This window comes from Diplotaxodon limnothrissa, linkage group LG4 (assembly GCF_057381915.1).
Source record: "Diplotaxodon limnothrissa isolate DT_005_m linkage group LG4, D_limnothrissa_male_GT1.1, whole genome shotgun sequence".
NCBI lineage: Eukaryota > Metazoa > Chordata > Actinopteri > Cichliformes > Cichlidae > Diplotaxodon > Diplotaxodon limnothrissa.
Window position 1 is genome coordinate 9995218 of NC_140599.1, and position 13426 is coordinate 10008643.

At 41.4% G+C, this 13426-nt stretch overlaps 2 protein-coding genes across 2 annotated transcripts; both read left to right on the forward strand.

The window, feature by feature from the left end:
• Nucleotides 1–242: 242 nt before the first annotated feature.
• fmc1 (formation of mitochondrial complex V assembly factor 1) lies at nucleotides 243–2664 on the forward strand. Its single transcript, XM_085352107.1, has 2 exons — nucleotides 243–413; nucleotides 1391–2664. Exons 1-2 carry the CDS (start codon nucleotides 243–245, stop codon nucleotides 1592–1594), a joined length of 375 nt encoding a protein of 124 aa, XP_085208233.1. The 3' UTR covers nucleotides 1595–2664.
• Nucleotides 2665–4123: 1459 nt separating this feature from the next.
• On the forward strand, nucleotides 4124–9276 carry LOC146633277 (heme-binding protein 1-like). Its single transcript, XM_085352108.1, has 4 exons — nucleotides 4124–4201; nucleotides 7009–7147; nucleotides 8837–9017; nucleotides 9102–9276. Exons 1-4 carry the CDS (start codon nucleotides 4124–4126, stop codon nucleotides 9274–9276), a joined length of 573 nt encoding a protein of 190 aa, XP_085208234.1.
• Nucleotides 9277–13426: the final 4150 nt, after the last annotated feature.

The window sequence follows — 13426 nt, forward strand, 5'->3', positions numbered from 1 at the left end:
ACCGAGCAGTGCCGGACATAAGCTCGTCTCTCCATACCTACATATGTATTTTCTCATAGCAAGGCGACATTACCAACGTGCGTGTTTTAAATTCAGTCCAAGTTACCTTAAGCTGTTGCAGGGTAACAACCAGTGGCAAGGAGGAAACGACCACGCAGTCAACTTAGGAGGACTTAGGTGTAACTATATCGCCGCCTTGTGGTCGATATGTAACAGATCGACTGTGCGGTGTGTGATTTAGCATGCCTGGCTCCACTCCGCTACAATCACAACACAGGTCAAAGATGGCAGCGCTGTCATCGCCCCTGCGAGTGTGTCGTGGAATCCTGAAAGAATTGCGTGCAATTCAGGGACCGAGTTACAAAAAGTCACTAGCTTACAACTATGTTATGGACCAGTTTCGCAAGAATAAGGTAAGCATACCAGTAAATGCGCAAAGCCTGATGTTAGCTCAGTTGCTAACTACTGCTGCACTGGGCTCGCATGGCAGTCGTTGGCTAGCCTGATAACTATTGAATGAAAACGTTCCGTTTCGTTTTATTGGCGTTAAGAGGACATATTTAAGCAGTTTACAGCAGTGCTAACAGACCTGTTGCCTAACATGATGCTGAAAAGTGGTTGTTGTCTACTTGACACGTGCTTAAAAGCTGTAAGCAAGGTGACTGAAGCAGAAGGGCACGCAAACGTTAGCTAGCAGCTAATTAGCCTAAGGTGTCGCGTTTATAATCATCAAAATCGTCGTTGATTCAAATTGTTAGTGTTTTTCACTCCATGGAAAACTCCAAGTTAAATATATTTGTGGGGATTTTTTTAAACCAAATGTATATCTACTGATATTCATATACTTTTGCATTTAAGTTAATTGGAACCAAAGCTGCTGAAACTACTCGCTTCATTAAAGCAGTCAGTCCAGACGACGTTATCTCCATCTAAGCGATTCTCTATCTATATTTAGCCGTACAGACATGCACTGTGTATTATTAATGGTTGGGAGAGTGTGGCTTAACATGGGGCTTGAATCTGCAGTCACTGAAGCAAAACAGCTGGGAGGAACGCTTGTATGTCGTTTCGCATTTATCGTCCTTTAAAGGCATCCCAAGGCTTTATAATGTATAGCTGCTGGTCTGTGGGGACTAAACTAAAGGCATATTGTCCATGCAGCTGTTAGAAATCCTGAAAGGGGGTGGGACACACACACAGACTGATGAAAGCATACCTGTTTATCATAAAGCGGCAATTTTCTATGCTGATTCCAGGGTACCTTCTACTTTATTCATCTGTATTTTCTTTATGGTAACTTTTTTTTTGTAAACAACACTAGACGAACAGTTTCTCTTATTATGTTATTGTTTATCATCCATTTGTTTCTTTTATATTCAACCTTTCACAGGTGACTGGAGAAAGGTACTGCCGTGCCAAGCAGGAAGCGCACCATGCCTCACACACATACCTGTGTTTACTAGCTTCCACTAGAAACCACCTGGTCCTGCACAATCTTTACCATGGCAAGGGAGAGCGCAGCCCAGAAGAGGTGGCTGGTCTCGTGGGGCTCAGGTTGCCCACCCAGCCAGGAGGCAAAGGCTGGGAGAAGTGAGGACACTGGACAAACAGTCTTTAAAATCTTAAGAGTCGTGTGTGTTTGACTCATCTGGACAGTCGAGCTCATGTAAATCAAACTCTTTGACAGGTTGGGAGTTATGTTATGTTATGTGAGCTTTCTGAGAGATTATTTTACCTGTGTTCAAAAGGTAGAAAAAATCAGTGTACTGTGAAAATGTAAGCTGCGGTTAAAATCTGATTTAATATATCGCCCCCACTACTAATCCACAGCTCTGTGTGTGTTTAAATGCAATGATTAAAAATAAATGTAAGTACATTTTTATTTTTGAGTTATTTCTATTAAAACAGGAATCATTTTGACACTTTTTCTGGAAGGATGTTTATACAATATAAATACATCATCAAACACGTTGTGTTATTTAAACTGTTAATTAAATAAGTCCTTTATTTTGATTTCATGTACTTAAGGAGCCGGTAAATACACTTCATCAGAAGCTGATCAGCTAGGATATTTAGCACACAATGTAAAATATGGCACGCTGATGAAGCTTACAGTGGACAGACTTTGCTAAGACTTATTTTACTCACTGTGTGTTATTTTACAAGTAACATAAATGTGTAGTTTTTTTAGTTTTAATCTGAGTGCATATTGTGTACTTTTTTTTAAACCAGTAACTAACCTCCCCCCTCTTTTTGAAACAATGGCTCAGCCTTATGTGGTTTCGAGGTATGCAGTGAATCCTGAATGTTGCAGATTTAAAAAAAAATCTTTAAGAGACTCAAAACTCCTAATCACTGCCTTATAGCCAATGAAAGTGCCCCTATAACACTTTTCCTTATTTTTTCTCATATGGGCACTAATGGACACTTCATTAGGTACACTTGTTGAACTGGATGTTAATGCAAATATCTAATCAGGCTGTCACATGGCAGCATATCAGTGCATGTAGGCATGGTGAAGATGGCTGAGCCCTCATTTCAATAAAAGGTGGTGGGAGTGCATGCAACAGTGCAAAAGTCTTTAGTCACCCTTTATTTTTCTAGGGAAATGGGAGTAGTAATTTATTGAAGCAAGTGCAAACACATAGAAATACAGTATATACAACAGAAATATCTTGTATGACCTTTATTCTTCAAGACAGCATGAACACTCTTGCAGTTTTCTTGTCATTTTTTAAGTAGTTCTCAGAAATAGTTCTCCAGGCTTACTGAATGACAAAGCTGACTTTTGCCAAATTACGCAAAAACTAAACTGAAATTTGGCTCTGCAAGGTACTCGATGTTCAAATATTAAAGTCAGTAATATCTATGAGCCAAATGTTTTTTACTGAGGGCATTGACCGAGGCCTAGTATAAGATAATGATATGAACTGTGCATCATACTAAGCTACTGTTTGGAGTCCCAGAATAAAAACGTGGAGCTGAAAATAAGCAGGTTGACCTTCAAGTTAAATTAGGAGCTCTTTGAAACTGTCAGCAAGAGAATAATGAGTTAAATAGGCCTACACAAGACATCCCATGGACTCTCCCATTAATTTAGGTCCACAAACCGGGCGACATCGGATCTTTGCCCCTCTGTCAACAGTTCCCTCATACAGTACATCGTTTTTCTGGCTAGTTTTATCCATTCCACTTTTTCATAAATCCTATCCTTCCTGTTTCCCTTACTCTGCAGTCGTGACTAACATTGCCTTCAGTCTGAATTTAAATAGACAAACCCTAAAGCAAAGCTCAAACTCACAGTTGACACACGGAGTAAGACGTGCACTCGTGTGCTGCCCCGAACTAACCCACGCGCACAGCCCAGCAATCAAGGTCCAATGCGTACTGACAAACCAAAGGCTTGTGTCAAAAAATTATACTGCACAGAAAGCCCCCCACAGTTTCAGGCTTCCTGGAACAGACAGAATGAGGGAGACCCTGGCACTGCAGGTCATTCTGCTTTTCCGTGGTGAGAGTTTGAGGAGATGGCGTTAATAATAATGCAGCATCTCACGGTTATGCAATTAAATGCATAATTGTATGTATGCGGGGGCAACCTGGTAGTTCGTGGAGTAATAAGTGGCAGAAAATTGGTGACATGTTGATAAATTGATTCTCCAATTAAATGAAGTTAACGATGGTAAATGAAAACTGGCGGTGATACAAGTGAGCGTCAAGCTTGTACGAGGAAAACCTGTGAGAGAGAGAGAGAGAAGAGGGCGGGGACAGTCAACTACTCAGAGCGGAGGATGATTTTTTTTTTTTTTTAATCATTCCTTGGTTTGGAAAAGGAGGAAGCATCTCCAACTTCTGCCTCCGAAAAAAGAAAGAAAGAAAGAGTCATTTGTGAGTCTGTGCTCGCTGGAGCGTAGTGCGCGCTCTTCGCTGGAGGAGAGGAGCATCTGGATATTGCTGTGAGTTACCTCTTGCAGTTCAAGATTTTTCCAGGAGTTGGGGGACGACATTTAAAAAAAAACTGCCATACTAGAGAGCAAGCTGTTTGCAACAAACAGAAAGGCGAGAGGGAGGAGAAACAGAACTAAAGGAGCGGAGAGAGGAGAGGTGACTTGGCCGAAGCGACATGTTTGGCATGTTTAAGAATTCACTCTTCGGAAACACAGAGGAGACGGAATATAAGCTGCTCAGCAGCGAGACGAAGGTAAGCAGCGTGTGTGCTCAGACAAAGCTTTCTCGTTCTCACATGCTTTGCTCCTGCGATTTCCTTCTTCTGAGTCTTTATCCTTGGCTTTACGCGCGTGTACAGTTACGATTACGCACAGCGATTCTGTCAGATTATAAATGTGCGAGTTTCCCTCCTCTGGTTCCATGAATATTTCACCTTTTACTTAATTCTGTGCAGGTCGTGTTATTAGACTTTCGTTTAAAATTAACACGGTGATTAGCCTGCTGCTGCAGGCCAAACAGCCTGACAGTGACCTATGAGGATGCATGCTGATCCACAGCGTGGGGGGTAAAGTGTAAACCAGCCCCAGGTTCTCCTCCAACCAACAAGGCAGAAATAATTGAAGATGGTGACGCATAATCTTAAAACAAGAACATTCACAGGGGACTAAAATCGGAAAGACTGAGGGTTCATGTTCGGTGTGGCTCACTGTTTCTTTCCAATATGGCACTCTGGATGCGCGCGCGCGTGTGTGTGTGTGTGTGTGTGTGTGTGTGTGTGTGTGTATAAAGACACCGTAACTGTCGCTGGGGTGGAAGAGGATGCTGATCAGACCTGTATGAACTCTGATACGGATTGTAGGTGCTCTGATACACCAGCCATCCCTGCTGAGGAGAGTAACAAAGACTCAGCTCCACCATGCATAATGTGTTTGTTTTTATGTTTACTGTAACCACACCGTGGAAAAATAACCGCAAACTCACTGATGTGTTAATAACTAAGGCCTCGCGGCTGTTTCAAGGTTATTCTCTTAGGCTCTGTGTGCCCACCGCTATAAATGTGCATGCAGTCATCTACTATTGGTCTTGACGCGCATGTTTTAAAAGTATCTTTGTGTGTTCATCTCCTAAATAGCAGCTAACTTTTGGGAGAAAGACAAAGGCAGGCGGACAAACAGGATTTCCAGCCCAACTGACCAGACAGGCAGGGAATTAAATGACCCAAACGGACACAAGCAGAGTCAGATCTGTTCTGACAGCATACTTTACATCTGTTGTCAGAATCAGAAACTCAAAAACAGACAGTTGAAGCCAGCAGTATGTGCACACATAACAGTTTGTTTGTTTTTTTAGATTGGAAGCACTTCCACTAACATTTAATCTTGAATTACAACCTTATTTTAATGGAGACCTGTCAGAAATACAGGATTCTTGCTAGTGAGTGATCATTTGTATTAACTGTCCAATGTTCAGTGTATCACTACACTTAGAAAACAATCTGGAGGCTCATTAAATCTCTGTACTTGATTGATGTTTAAAAAGCAGGTGCTGAAATCAGAGCTTGTCACATGATCTGTGGAGCACCTGTGTGACTCTGACACCCAACACGCTTAATTCATTCTGACACAGAATACAGACAAGCGCACACACACACAGCAGAACATAGAGTATTGTTTCAAAATAAGATGAACTGACGGGCACTTTAGCAGTCAGTGCTGATAATAACTTCAGTGTGCTCGGTTCAGGCGCTGAATAATTATCACTGTATAAGCTGGCATCAGACAGCCGGTAAACACACACATGCACACAAAAAGAGATGCATGACAGACAAATTAATTGCACTACTTAACTGAAGTCAGGCTCTGCTTTCTTTGTGTGTCACCCATATGCAACATTAATGGCGGTCCCACTGACAAGCTATACAGGGCAAAAACCCTGTAATTACTATGCAGGAGCCCGGGTACTCGTCACAAGTTAAAGTTTCACAGTAACTCAGCGTTATCTTGCATGTGTAGAGGAATAAATATGGCTATAGGGTCCTCATAAGGCCACTCCAGAGGATTTCAGGTCCTCTGTGGGTTTTAAATAAGATTATGAGGATGAAAAGGTGTTGGTTACAAAGGTAAAGCAAAAGGAAATGTTTTTTAGCATCTGGGGATTTGATAGTAGACAAAGAATCACTAATTCAATTTGAAAGATGAAGATATTTGCATGATATTTTTAGATTTGAATGTCCCTCCAGGGTAGTGAAAACATGCTCAAGAAGCCCACATAGGACTGAGACTGTGCAGTGGAAACTGTGCCCCGAGCCTGTTTCCATTGTTGCTTTTCTTTGTCGCTGTCATCACGTTGAGATAAACACCTTATCTGCAAAATAAACGACATATTTCACAGAGGCCAGCAGGTTGAAGTCACTGCATATTATTCAAAAGAAGCGGATGACAACGATATAATGCAGTTAAATTTCAGTGCACGAACCTAATCTTACAAACGCAGAAGCATGTGCACAGTGTGACCGTGTCAGTGAGTGAAAAGCTGCTTTTGAAACCTGCATCACTCCATCAAAACCCATCCAAATTCCTGCTCCGCAGCATGGCTGAGTGACCGTGCTCCACATTAACCCCACTTAATCATATTTAATGTAAAACTGTTGCATCATATTAACGCTGTGAAAGAGAGCGCGCAGTGTGTGTGTGTTTTCTTTTTGCATGTGCTCTGTTATGTAAGACTGTGTGTCTCTTCCCCATTATTCTATGTAAGCCGACGGAGCCCTGCAGAGCAGAAGAAGAAATTAAATCAAATCAGTATAAATATGTTTCATCTGTATGTGCCCACTTTGGTCTCACACACACAGACACTGAACTCTCTGTGTGTAAATCTCGCTAGTTCAGGGCTTCTGTCCTTAGACGCAGATTGTCAGCATCAGTGTGTCAGAGGTGAATCATATCTGGGCTTGACCTCTGCTGCTGTGTGTGTGTACAGAACAGGAGGTCTGCATTCGTGCAGCAGTGACTGGCCTGCCGATGCCTTAAGACGTCCTCCAATTTCCTTTTTCTTCCCTAGGATGGAGTCAGCTTTGAGGTGCGACGGTATGATGCTGCTAAGTTTGCTGCTGTTTCCTCTGAGGGGCGAACCTTCGACCAAGTAACAGGAGAGCTAATGAGGAAGCTGCTCATGTATATTGGCGGAAGCAATGAACAAGGTAAACCAAGTGGAGAATAAATCCTTCAAGTGGATCATGTGCCACGTTCGCTGAGAATACCAAATTAAGTTTGAGCCAAGAAGACCTTCAGATACTTTCTTTCAGCTTTGCTGTCACCTTCCAAAACATATTTAGTGCCAATAAATAACAGCCATGAAGCACAAATTCACTGGACTAATCACTGCTGCCAAGTTGTAGTTTTCATAAGCGACAGACCATGATGATTTTTTGTTGAGTTGGTGGTCAATCCTGGAATTTATGAAAGAATAAAAATATTTTAAAAAGCTGCTTTTTTTTTTCAGTTGTCTAAAAATATGATTAATCATACTTTTTTCTGTTTTAAGATCTCCAGAAGCAAGTTTGAGCCAACTAAATTTTATTTATATAGTATAATTCAGCTCCCCTCAATGGGCCTAACATTGCAAGGTAAAACCCTTACAATGTTAACCTCCTAGGACCTGGCGTCCACATATGTGGACATCACTTTTTGGGTTGTCTAGACCAAAATACTAAATTTTGCTCTACAAGAGCCTGATATCCACTTACGAGGGCATCATATTACGGACGTCCTCATATGTGGATCTCATTTTTCTCAGAAACAAAAATCAAGTAAAAAATAAATCAGGTAATTCTTTGTTTTTACATTGATTAGGTCCCAATCAGCCCAAATAGCAAAGAGAAATTAAAAATGCATGCCATGAAGGAGTTGAAAAAGAGTTGAGAAAACAACAGAAATCAGACACAAGCATTTGGCAACAGTGGGAAGGAAAAACCCTGATTTAACAGGAAGAGAACACCAACAGAACCAGAGTGAGGGAAGGGAAGCAGCTGGGGGTGAGAGGAAAGAGCAGAGATCAAAGGAGGGCTTGAAGAGACAAGAAGTTAATGACATGCAGTAGTGGTGGTAAAAGCATTAGAAGTGAAAAGAAGATCTCAGTGCATCATGGGAAGTTCTCCAGCAGCCTTAGCCTATAGTAGAATAACTCATGGTTCAGGACCACCCGATCCACCTCCAACTATAACCTTTATCAAAAAGGCAGTTGTTTTGGCAGTTACTTTCAAACATTATCAACAGTAACTTTAATTTTAATGATCACTGAGATATTTAAAGAAAAATCCATGAATAGAATTACAAGTAAAATCTAAAAAGTGTGCCAGCTTTGCCTCAAAATATGTTTGTTTTCATTGCTGTTGTTAAATTCTGCAGTTGATTTCAATTCGGGATTCTTTGGATGCATCCAGCAAAAGAAAGTTGGCACTTTGAAGCACCCTAAAGCAATACAAATGAGCATAATGGAATCAACACATGGCTCAAACTTCAGGGCCAAACTTATCTTAAATAAACAGAATATTTTTACATAGAATTTAACTGGGTTGACTTTAGGTGACTCACAGATACAGATGTTCTCTGGTTCCCTGCTGTAGTTAAGGTAAATAGAAGTGCAGTGTGAAATAGGCATTTATTTCACTGTTGGAGGTATGATTTACATGTGCTGCTTTGCAGCGTCTCTGTTATTGCTATCAGTGTTGCATTTGCATAATTTTGTTACATAGTCCACAAAAAAAGTGCACAGTTCCTGCCCTTTAGATTTGGGTAATGCCGCTGCAGGGAGAGAGTTTCTCTGCTGTCTCTTCCATGTTCCTCCTATTTTTGAAATTCCCTTTCCGTCTCACACTTTAAATCATAAGGTGAGGCCATGGGTACAGCAGCTCCCATCATAATGACAGTGTACCCGCGAAACGATGGGGTTTTCTCTCGCCGCTTGGTGGTGGCCATCCGCATTCCCACCAGCTACCAGCAAGAACCCCCGACTCCCACCGACAGTGCCATCAGGATTGAAGAGAGGCCCGGCATGACCGTCTACGCTCTGTATGTGTCATTTAAAGTGGTTCTATTACTATTACTATTTGATGTGTATACAGCAAGTGCTTTGAAATCTTTTTCAATTTGCAGGCAGTTTGGAGGCTTCGCAGGGGAGAGCGAGTACAGAGCAGAGGCCCTGCGTTTGACACGTACCCTGGGCGAGACGGCCCCCTTTCAGCGCAAGCAGTACTTCTGCTGTAGCTATGACCCGCTCAGGCCTTACGGACGCAGAAATGAGGTTTGGTTCCTACAGGAGGAGCCATAGACGGTCAGATCTCGTGCTAAATTCTTTATTCATTTTCCTCACTTACAGTCATGTAACCCTAAAACTGAGTTTGGGTGTTTACAAAAAGGGACAACTTGGGATTCAGTGGAGTAGTAATTTTTTCTCATTTCATGACATTTTCTCTAATTTAAAGTCATGAAACTGGCCTAAAGTGACCGAACGCTTCAGAACAACTATTTGGAGTTCTGCAAAGTATGTTCAGCAATTTAATATAAAATAAATTCCATGAGTTCAAACAGCATCCACACTGCTGCTCAGATGTTTGGGGTTGATTTGGATTCATCTAAGGCGCCATGCAAGCAAACAAAAATGTCCTATATGACAATTAATGATTAATGAAATCGTGCATTATTTATGACTTTCAGTGGAACATCTATCTAGACCTATGGTGGTCAGTGTTCTGCAACCATCCATTAGCACATTTTGTTCTTTAAGTGATAATCAGGAAAAACTCGTTTTGTTTCACAGTTCAATTGCAAGTGCTGATTCAAGAATCAACAGCATTTGAGTGCTCGTTTCTTTTAAAAAAAAGGTTCTTCAAGCAGGAAACCAACAAAACCAAAGATTGCATAAAAAGGTGTGTGCTACTTCCTTAACAGAACAGAGCAATGTGGTTTTAACTGGAGCAGTAAGAGAAGTGGAAGGCTCTGGTAAACAGCTGAGAAAGAGGCCCGCGGTGCCTGCAGTCTGACAAACAGATGCCTCCAAAGTCCTCAGCTGGACAGTTTCATTAAGTGATTTTTATTTTATTTTTTTTTAAACAGATGAATCCAAAACAACTTTATTGATCTTCATCGATTCTCTAATCAAAGAGGAGTTCTGATGATGATGATGGCTGCTGAAAATGGGCCTCTGTGTCTCTACACAGATATTGCATTAAAAATCATTAAGCACATTGAAAATAGACAGAAAACATAAAACCGAAGTGTTTTTCTTTACAAAAATTTCCTAATGATCACCAAACATTTTCTCCAAGATGGGGAGGGTACACTCACTGTCCACTTTATCAGATCTGTTCAACAGATTGCTGGTGCAAATATCTAATCAGCCAATCACATGGGAGCAACCTTAGTAGAATTGTGCATCCCCATTGGCCTCCACCATCATCAGATGTCAATCCAACAGTCTTTGGGATGAGGTAGAACAAAAGATTCACATCATGGATGTCAGGCCAGCAAATCTGCAGCAGCTGTGTGATGCTGTCGTGTCATTATGGACCAAAATCTCAGAGGAACGTTTCCAGCGCCTCGTTTAATCAATTGAGTGCAAAAGGAAATCTAAGCTGGTAGTCGGGCGTAGCAGTGAGTGTAGATCTAAAAGAAATTACTGTTAAATAAATTGGAAAGTTACTGGGATTTTTTTTTTTTTTATAGGCATAAGACTGGATGATCAAATCTAAATCCAAACAAATCAGTCTCGTCGTTTCCTTTTGGATTTCTGTGTTTGTCCTTGAAGGTATATAAAGTCTCAGTAGCGCTCCCGTCTCCATGAGTACACATGCTCCACACGTTCATGCTAGTTTACAACTTAGCGATGACTACAAAGAAATGTATAGCATTATTTAACGTACATGGTAGTAAAAACCACACATCCTTTTCCTGAGTAAGGAACTGGAAAAAACAGGAGTTGAGCCATAAAGTAGAATTAATGTTCAGTCTCTGTGAGTGAAACCTAGATACATAGCCACTGGTGTCGATCTAAACTCTGTGATTATGCATTGGTCCTGAAAGCATTTGTGTGTAGTAAATATGTTGTTTTATTGCAGTGCATGATAATGCAATCATTACTTATTAAGATATTTAAACTGTGTTATGTGTACAGTGTGATTCTGTGATAAAACTGACCATATTGTTCAGATTTGACAGTGTTTAATAATCTAATAAATATATTATTTAATTAGAGTGTGGATTATTCTTATTGTCCATCATTCCATCATTTGTAAGAGTCAAAGGGTATGTGAACAACTTCCTAAGAAGACCAGCAACGCTGTGTGACTTCATCAGTCTCACATCACTATGTTGCTTGGTGGGCATTTCTTTATGCACAACTGAGGTCCCAACACAGCTTTTCAATAAAGGCTCGCCTTGACTTGGCCACTGCTTTTCTTTTTCAGCCTTTCTGTTGTAGATTTGCTGATGTGCTTGGGATCATCACTCTGTTGAATGACCTGGTTTGGGCCAAGCTTTAGCTGTCGGACAGACGGAGTCACAATTGACTTTAGGATACTTTACAGAGTTGGTGTGTCTGTGAAGGTTCTCAGTCATCCAGGTCATCGTAGTCTAAGGAGCTTGGAAAGCAAAGCATGTGGACTTCTTTGAGTTGCTTGAAGAAGTTTCACCTCTCATCCGAGAAGCTTCTTCAGTTCTAAGGGTCAATGGTGGAGAGTCCCAGATTTAAACCCAGTGGGAGTTTCCCCCCCAAAGAGGGACAAAGGACCTGAAGAAGCTTCTCGGATGAGAGGTGAAACGTCTTCAAGCAACTCAAAGAAGTCCACACGCTTTGCTTTCCAAGCTCCTTAGACTAGAGTTGGTGGTCGACTCAGTGACTGTAAGGTGCCCAGGTCGGTGGCCGTAAAACAAGCCCAAACCATGGCACCTCCACCACCACGTTTGACGGTTGGTATGAAGTGTTTTTGCTAATATGCTGCGTTTGGTTTTTTATCAAACACAAACTTGCTGATTATAAGTTAATCAAATCCAGTTGATTAGCGGCACTATAACTATTAAATGGAAGCAGTAAGGTGTGTTCACACGCAGGTTTTTACATACTGCTTCTGCATTCTGGCTTAACTGTATGTTAAATACAGGGAGTGCAGAATTATTAGGCAAGTTGTATTTTTGAGGAATAATTTTATTATTGAACAACAACCATGTTCTCAATGAACCCAAAAAACTCATTAATATCAAAGCTGAATGTTTTTGGAAGTAGTTTTTAGTTTGTTTTTAGTTTTAGCTATTTTAGGGGGATATCTGTGTGTGCAGGTGACTATTACTGTGCATAATTATTAGGCAACTTAACAAAAAACAAATACCATTTCAATTATTTATTTTTACCAGTGAAACCAATATAACATCTCCACATTCACAAATATACATTTCTGACATTCAAAAACAAAACAAAAACAAATCAGCGACCAATATAGCCACCTTTCTTTGCAAGGACACTCAAAAGCCTGCCATCCATGGATTCTGTCAGTGTTTTGATCTGTTCACCATCAACATTGCGTGCAGCAGCAACCACAGCCTCCCAGACACTGTTCAGAGAGGTGTACTGTTTTCCCTCCTTGTAAATCTCACATTTGATGATGGACCACAGGTTCTCAATGGGGTTCAGATCAGGTGAACAAGGAGGCCATGTCATTAGTTTTTCTTCTTTTATACCCTTTCTTGCCAGCCACGCTGTGGAGTACTTGGACGCGTGTGATGGAGCATTGTCCTGCATGAAAATCATGTTTTTCTTGAAGGATGCAGACTTCTTCCTGTACCACTGCTTGAAGAAGGTGTCTTCCAGAAACTGGCAGTAGGACTGGGAGTTGAGCTTGACTCCATCCTCAACCCGAAAAGGCCCCACAAGCTCATCTTTGATGATACCAGCCCAAACCAGTACTCCACCTCCACCTTGCTGGCGTCTGAGTCGGACTGGAGCTCTCTGGCCTTTACCAATCCAGCCACGGGCCCATCCATCTGGCCCATCAAGACTCACTCTCATTTCATCAGTCCATAAAACCTTAGAAAAACCAGTCTTGAGATATTTCTTGGCCCAGTCTTGACGTTTCAGCTTGTGTGTCTTGTTCAGTGGTGGTCGTCTTTCAGCCTTTCTTACCTTGGCCATGTCTCTGAGTATTGCACACCTTGTGCTTTTGGGCACTCCAGTGATGTTGCAGCTCTGAAATATGGCCAAACTGGTGGCAAGTGGCATCTTGGCAGCTGCACGCTTGACTTTTCTCAGTTCATGGGCAGTTATTTTGCGCCTTGGTTTTTCCACACGCTTCTTGCGACCCTGTTGACTATTTTGAATGAAACGCTTGATTGTTCGATGATCACGCTTCAGAAGCTTTGCAATTTTGAGACTGCTGCATCCCTCTGCAAGATATCTCACTATTTTTGACTTTTCTGAGCCTGTCAAGTCC

Coding starts and splice junctions, on each gene's coding strand:
- LOC146633277 (XM_085352108.1), top strand. CDS start 4,124: ATGTTTGGCATGTTTAAGAATTCACTCTTCGGAAACACAGAGGAGACG. Junction 7,148..8,836: donor TGGCGGAAGCAATGAACAAG/GTAAACCAAGTG, acceptor TTAAATCATAAG/GTGAGGCCATGGGTACAGCA. Junction 9,018..9,101: donor GGCATGACCGTCTACGCTCT/GTATGTGTCATT, acceptor TTCAATTTGCAG/GCAGTTTGGAGGCTTCGCAG.
- fmc1 (XM_085352107.1), top strand. CDS start 243: ATGCCTGGCTCCACTCCGCTACAATCACAACACAGGTCAAAGATGGCA. Junction 414..1,390: donor ACCAGTTTCGCAAGAATAAG/GTAAGCATACCA, acceptor AACCTTTCACAG/GTGACTGGAGAAAGGTACTG.